Genomic DNA, 7,864 nt, shown 5'->3' on the forward strand with positions numbered 1-7,864 from the left:
CTATTTAGTCCCAAATACAACCCTGGAAAAGATGCAAACTGAAGAACAACTGCTTTTACTTGAAAGTGAAAGGAATTGTGAACTTGTTCTGTGATCGTGGCTCAGCTTGTTCATTGTTTTTTGTTCCATTTCTTTTCCTCTAGGAGTGGAGGACATGTCCAGACTAACCAGTTGGCCATGTCTTCCTGCTCTGCATTTCACAACTCCTGCATTATTTGGTTTATGTTCTTTTTTCATCTGAGTTCTCATTCTTTAACTGCTCCCATTCACTCATTGACCAACCTTATTTATGGCTTATTCCCATGGACACATCCTTTATCCTCCTCAGACACATCCCCTACCCTACTCTCCCTGCAGTTTAACAAGCTTCTTTTGTCTCCTCCCAAGTGCTCATGAGGGTCTTCAACCTGAAAACTGAACTCTGTTTCTCTTCCTAATCTGCTACATATTTCCAGCATTTTCTGATTTTATTATGAGCTTGGTCTGTTTACTTCCTTATCCAAGCCCAGAGCAAGAATAGCATTAAATCATTGTTCAGAACGAGCCTATCTACTCAATTGGCTGGGAAATGACAAGCAACCAGGAGACCATGAACAAGGAATAAAGTAAAAAGGCTGGTTAAAAATAAAGATCGAGAAACATGACTATCTTTTCTTTATTTCCACATGCATTTACAACATCCAGTATAAATAGTTACAGGTGATCAAATATCATTTATCATATTACACAAAATACATACTTATTTGAAAACACAGCTGATCATGAGGCTTCAGAATTATTGTTTAAAGATTATTTAAGAATCAATGCCTTGAACTCAGAGCTGTCAGTTTGCAAACCCCATGCGTCATTCTATGTTCATCTTTATTTGAGCATTCCCAAAGTAAAATTCAGGCATTTTGTACATTTGTAGATTCTTTGGCTGGTTCAACCAAAACTTTCACCTTGTCATAAAGTTAAATGAAATTATTGATTGGTTGCAGCAGAAATGGAGCCCATTCGGTCCCTTGACTTTTTTTAATCCTGTAATTGAATCAACTTCCACCACACTTCAGCCAGTGAATTTCAGAACACAACTAATTGCGTGAAGACATTTATCTTAATTACTCCTTTGGTTCTTTTGCTCGTGATTTAAAATCACCTATCTCAATATAACCACTTTATCATTGTTCACTTTGTCCAGAATATTTCGGACTTTTCAGGGAGCTTCTATATCTATCCACAAAACTGAAGTCCCTTATGACTGGGACCGATATATAAATATCCATTGCATCCTCTCTAAGTAGGAACATACTTTTTTTTAAATTAAATAATATTAACAATAAATTAATTTGGAAAGAAAAATAAGGAAGGTTATCAACCCTTTTGAGAAATGGAAGACCTTTTGTCTGCTGGTGCTGCTGTCATCAATTGCAGAGAAAGCTGACACCCTTGTGCCTACCAGCGGAAAGGCTATGATGGTGGCACACAAGAAGAAGAGGTGTGTTTCTCTGTTGAACTGTAAAGCACCTACTGCCCACATCAGTATAGTGCCACAATCTTGCAGGAGCATATTTAGCAGAAAATAAATTATGTTATTATTTGCATCGTGCCTTCAAACACATTTTTAAATATTAACAAACAACATCCACATCACAATAAAATACATTTTTCGTAATAATTAGAACCAAAATATATCAAATGCAGAATAACACATCATTATCACAGACCTGTTATTCTAAATAGCTCCCTACTTACTCTGGGGATTAGTTACAATTTCATTTGGATTGACTATACCTCCAGTGATCAAAGATGTGATTCAGACATCAACAGCGTCAAATGTGAAGAGCCACAAAATTGTAGAAAACAAGAGGTATTCTTACAGTATATTGCACACTAATTACAATCCGTTGCCAGTTAACGTTAGAAAGCACAGAACGTAACTTGTGGAAAACGTGATAAAAACGTTCCTCCTTTAATTGTCCCTTATATAAATCATCTCATTTTATTTTTTGTTGATCAATTAACATTGCTCTTGCGTAGAACTGTATTTTCCACCCTCCCTCCCCCTTCCTCCACACATCCACTACCTCCCCATCAGTCTATGGAAGGCAGTAAGTTAAAGGAGACAATGATACGAATATAATCATGAATGCTTCGTATAACAGATGTAAAAGGAAATTAACCTTCAGTTTAATATATCACTAGATCAACCCACAAATGTAAATATACACATTGTGTTAATTACAGGAATTTCACACCAGAATTTAAATTTTCAGATTATTTATTCCAGTATTTGATTTTCATCTGTTTATTTTTAAATGGGGGCTTATGTGGCAAGTGTTTCACCTTGGTAAATAAACGGTTAATCAGTGAGATCAAACAAACCAGCAATGAGCAGGTCTGGTCATGCTAGTGTCTAATGGGTCAAAACCTGCAGGTTCTTGAACAAGGCAAACTGATTAAGGTACAAAATTGCAGTGCTGGGGGTCATTGTGTGATCATTTGATTGGGAATGTCCCTCAGGTGAACTCAAAGACCCCTCCATCCAACTGCTGCAACAGGCCGATGGTGGTGATGGGACATTACTCTCAACCTCAGGGCTCCCTTCTCCACGGGACCCAAGCTGCCAAGATTCAGGGAAAGAACCAACTTTGCTTGACCCCATGCTCTCTTCACCAATTCCTTGATCTTTTAGTAGCTTGACCAGAAAATCGATGTATTTCATCGCCAGACGAAGAATTTCGTTCTTGCTGAGCTTCTTATCCGGGGGATGTGTAGGGACGAGTTTTCGCAGCTCGGCGAAGGCACTGTTCACGTTTTGTTGCCTCCATCTCTCCCTGGTGTTGCTAAAAACCTTTCTGGTCATCGTGTCGGGGAGCTCTGCAAATAATAAGGCCGACTAAAACATTTCAGCACCAAATCATTTAAGTGGGGTGGCTGTTGTAATAGAGGAAACACAGCAGCCATATTGCACAGACCAAGCTCCCATAATTAGCAACACAATAAAGACCGGATCATAGAACATAGAACAGTACAGCACAGTAATGGGCCCTTTGGCCTACAATGACCATGCCAAATATGATGCAAAGCTAAACTAATCTCATCTGCCTGTATATGATCCACACCCATCCATTCCCTGCATATCCATTTGCCTATCTAAAAGCCTCTTAAACGCCACTCCACCACCACCACCCTCGGCAGCACATTGCAGGCACTCGCTGTCATCTGTATAAAAAGCTTGCCCGGCACAACCGCTTTATATTTTGCCTCTCTCACATGGAAGCGAAGCCCTTTGGTCACCATGGGGAAAAGGTTCTGACTGCCTCCCCTATCTAAGCATCTCATGATTTTATATACAGTATTTCTATCAGGTCTCCGACATGCCAAAGAAAACAAGGTGATGTTGAATGTGGAATTATACCCTGAATGAAAACCTACAACCCAACTGCAGCAAAAATTCATTCAATGTTTTGAAGCTGAGGTCAACCCTTGTTAGACAATTACTGAAGTGGGTTAGGAATCTAGTTGAGTATAAAGAGAGTGACTGTATGCTGGTGAGGTCAGAGAGGAAAAATAGCCTTCTCACATGCATTTGTACTCCATCTACATTTTAAATGTTGGACCAATTTGCAATATTTATTCATTTTAACAGAGATTTTGTTTAATATTTTGTGAATTGAGGATTGCCACAGCCATCGTTCACTGCCTGGCCTCGTTTTCCCCAGAGAAGATGTTGGCTAGTCCCCATTTTGAACCATTGGAGTCCATGTGATGAGGGAGGGAGGAGGGAGCTCCTGGATTTCGACCCTGTGCCAATGAAGGGATAAGGTTACGTTTCCAACTGCAGATGATCTGTGGCTGTGAGAGTAACGCCAGGTTTTTGCAGGGTGAGAGATGTCGTCTGACACTGTTAGTTTTTCAGCGATTGTTTCAGGTATTCAGCTATACTTTATTGTCACAGGTACCTAGATCAGTGAAATGCTTTGTTTTGCATACAACCCACAATGCAGGTTATTTGATAGAATACCTCAAATTATTATTGAAGAGTTTGACCTCAGATTTAAAAGACCCTTTTCAGCCTTAAATTAATTCTGGAAGACTGCTCATTCCCACCTTTCATAGAAATCGAATATTTTACCGCCACTGTGGCGCGGATCCCACGTTTTTAAAACATTTGAATCAATTATATAGATGGCGATAGCAAATCCATGGCACTTTGACCAAAAGGCATTCTGACACACCTGTCACAAAAACAAGGAACAATTCCTAACGCTCATTATGTCAAAATTGCTAACGATGTTTATGTAGTTGTTTTACGTTTATATTGTTTGCAAACAGACTGAGATCGAATATCCCCGCCTTCGCCACAGCAAAGTATTGCATTAGCATCATTATGTGAGCTGCCATGCTGACATCCAAAACGATCGTTCCCATCGCGCCTCAGTCAATGCAAATTAATAAAATGCAAAGTAAACGATCCGTGGAAAAATTTAAACAAAAATACGGAGGTGGCGGAAACAAGACGAAACACTCAAACCACTTGGTTACATGAATGTTACAGCGGCAGTAAGTTACTGAGAGGGGAGGTGGCGGGGAGGGGTAATTATATCTAGCTGCGTTGCAGTAAAGCTGCCCCGTTCAATGTGTTCCTAACAGCTCAGTTTCACCCCTTACCTGTTTCAGGAGATGCTGGCTGGCGGTGACGGCTGGAAGAGTTGGCGTTGCGTCCTGCGCCGTGTGAGTGTTGCGGTGGATGTGATACCCAGATCTCCGCAGGACTGAAACACGGGGAGAGGAGAGTGGGTGGGGGGCGTTGTGCGATGGGAGGGCTCCTGTCATTTATAGTGTGCCTGTCCTTTTGTTTGACATGTGTCACTGCTTGGCGCTACAAGTGAATGTATTTCAGTCTCCTTGGAGACCACCAGCTAGAAGAGGCTCGGTCCTTGACATCTCGTATTCTCTGTTTAAAAACAAAATTGGCGTTCCATCTTCACAACTTCACAGGAGTGTCACTGGGCTTTCGAAGGCGAATGGTGTTTCTGGGACAATTAGTTTAAAAGCTAGGGTAATGTTGTGTTTGGAGTACTAACGCTAAACTGTGCCCAACCCGCGTTGAGGTGACAACCGCTCTGTTTAAATCTGCAGCATCTGACCAGGGGAAACGGGCCATATTTCAGATCGTTTTCTGGCTTGACGTGTGAACCCTCTGGTACCTGTCACCTCAAGCATCTTGAAGAAACATGTAGAAACAAAGAACTGCAGTTGCGGGTTTACACCAAAGATAGACACAAAGTGCTGGAGTAACTCAGCGGGTCAGGCAGCGTCTCTGGAGAAAAATAATAGGTGACGTTTCGAGTCGAGAAGGGTTTCGACCCGAAACGTCACCTATTCGGATTTCTCCAGAGACCCGCTGAGTTACTCCAACACTTTGTGTCTATCTTTAGGAAACAGTTGTACGGAACTCTGTGCGTTTCCTGAGTTTTGAATCCGCAAATGGAAATGTTCTTGTTATACTGATGAATGTTAACTTCATAAACTGTGTTTAACATAAACGCCACTTGAATACACATGGAAAACAACACTGCCGCTAAAGTCAAATGCGTTTAATTGTCAGATACATAGAATTGCAGATGCTGGTTTACAAATAAAAGGGTCCCGATCCGAAATATCACCTATTCACGATCTCCAGGGATGCTGCCTGACCAGCTGAATTGCTCCAGCACTTTGTGTCCTTTTTAATGTGTTTAGTTGTCATATGTACCGAAAACGAGGCAATGAAACTCCTACTTGCAGCAGCATAACAGTTCGGTAACCACGATACACAGATACTGGATAATAAACAAAAGATCAATAAATTAATAACGCCAATGCTAGTGCAAAAATAAACCAGAAGTCCTTAGTACAACCAAGGATAGTCCATATCATTCACGGTTGTGGTTAAAAACACGCATCAGGCAAAAACTGTACTTTATTCAGTAAAATAAATCAGCAATTCTCATCCTTTGCCGCGAGCTTTACTTGTTTCTAATGTATACTATTAATTCTCTCCCTCTCTTTAAGTGCTTTGTTTGAAAATGACAGCCTGCTATGGCGTTTTACCTTGTGGAGTAGGAATTTACATAATCCGATTAGAGCGATTATCGTGGGGATGCAAAAACTGCCCCTTGGGTTCGAGTTATATAAAAAAAGATCCTTACTATTCATTGCACTTTGCACAGCAAAAGACCGCACCTGCAATTCTGGCCGACACACTTCCAGGACTCTAGTAGGCTCCGATATTTAGTGGGCTGCAGGGGACGGGGACGGGGGGACCCGGTTCGCCTTTAATTGATTCATCTGGATTAGTCTTGAAAATGAACGTTTGTGGCTGTTTAGTGTTATCTAAGGGGTCATCTGATGCTTTAAGAAAGGCCAACTCGCATCGTTCCTCAGTACTTTCCGAGGTGACTTTGCCGGGTGTTAACGCAATGGCAGCAATCAGTCCGAAGTGACTTCAGTCATTCAGCGCGCTTCACACAATAAATCTATTCAAACAAATCCACCACTGCTGAAACTCCAGTCAGTTCTTTGTGAAGGGCAGAGGGACGAAGGCGAGTTGCAGGTTGGCTCAGTGAAATCTCGTAGAGCAGAGAGGGGAGACGTGGGAGGGTTCAGGAGAAAGTGTGTGGAAGGCTGCAGTGAAATTCTTCATCAGTGGGATGAAGGTGAGCGAGACTTTAGGTTTAGGGTTGATATTATTGTCACGTGCACCGGGTTACAGTAACAAAAACAGTCTGAAAAAGGTCCCGACCGGGAACGTCACCTATCCATGTGGCTATGTTCTCCAGAGATGTTTCCTGACCCTCGGAGTTACTCCAGCATTTTATGTCCTTTTGTGTAAACCAGCATCTGCAGTTCATTGTTACTAAAAAAAAAACCCTGTTCAGATCATACTATACATGAGTACATACATACATCAAGGTAGTGCAAATAAACTGTTACGGCTGCACAGAAAGTGCCGATTAAAAAGTGTAAGGGCCGCAACGAGGTAGGTAGGTTTTTAAGGATTCGTTTAGCGTTTGAGAGAACCGTTCAAGAGTCAGATAACGGCGGGAAGGAAGCAGTTCTTGTCTGAACAGAAGCTGCATTCTGCTGATAAGGATTCGACGGGCCCTGGGAGGAAGTGATAAGGAAACGATGCAGTTATTAATTAAGGATTAATTGTTACGCAATCAGTAAAAAGATACAAGGGGCGGTTTATCAGTTGAATTGCAGGACTTCACCGCTTTGCATTGTAAATCAAATGCACAAGTGATTGGACGTTCGGACTGCAAATAACAGCTCTTAAGGATGAGCGCATTCGGCATGCCTCAGAGACAGAATTTTCCTTTGAATATAAACGTATGAATCTGGAAAACAAACGCACGGAAATGGATAAAATGTATTATTTGTTAAAATGTGTTCTGAGGTCGTCGTCACCCCCACCCAAAAAAAGGGTTAAATAACTTTCATTTTAACAAGGACAATGGACACGTAAGTGCAAAACAAAACTCGTGTTCTAACCATCAATTTAACAAGCGCTCATATTTTCCCTGCAGTCTCTCTCTCACATGTACCCGATAACTTCCCGTAATTTGATATGACCCCGTGCCTATGGAACTAGCGCTACAATGCTGAGACTATATTCTGCACTCTATATCTTCCCCTTTGCTTTACCCATTGTACGAGTTTGACTCGATTGTATTGATGTACTGTATTGTATGATCTGATTGGAAAACATGCAGAACAAAGCTTATCCCTGTACCCCGGTAACCTGACAATAATAACCCTCGATCTATTTATTCATCAACTAAATGCTTACTGGACTACTTCAGTAAAAAAAAACATATTGCTTGGGTGTTCATAC

General features: G+C 41.3%; 1 protein-coding gene across 2 annotated transcripts; it reads right to left on the bottom strand.

Moving 5' to 3' along the window:
• Nucleotides 1–637: 637 nt before the first annotated feature.
• Nucleotides 638–4,786, bottom strand: tal2 (TAL bHLH transcription factor 2). Of its 2 annotated transcripts, none has more exons than XM_033018066.1 (2): nt 4,654–4,786; nt 638–2,859 (listed from the first exon to the last, which is right to left on the bottom strand). In XM_033018066.1, the coding sequence occupies exon 2, from the start codon at nt 2,843–2,845 to the stop codon at nt 2,396–2,398; it is 450 nt and encodes a 149-aa protein (XP_032873957.1). In that variant the 5' UTR covers nt 2,846–2,859; nt 4,654–4,786; the 3' UTR covers nt 638–2,395. The 2 variants fall into 2 exon arrangements, with proteins under 2 accessions (XP_032873957.1, XP_032873958.1); XM_033018067.1 differs by having other exon boundaries at nt 638–2,878.
• Nucleotides 4,787–7,864: the final 3,078 nt, after the last annotated feature.

This window comes from Amblyraja radiata, chromosome 3, assembly GCF_010909765.2.
Source record: "Amblyraja radiata isolate CabotCenter1 chromosome 3, sAmbRad1.1.pri, whole genome shotgun sequence".
Lineage (NCBI taxonomy): Eukaryota > Metazoa > Chordata > Chondrichthyes > Rajiformes > Rajidae > Amblyraja > Amblyraja radiata.

Excerpts from the sequence above, each read along its gene's own strand:
- tal2 (XM_033018066.1), bottom strand. The coding sequence starts at position 2,845 with ATGACCAGAAAGGTTTTTAGCAACACCAGGGAGAGATGGAGGCAACAA.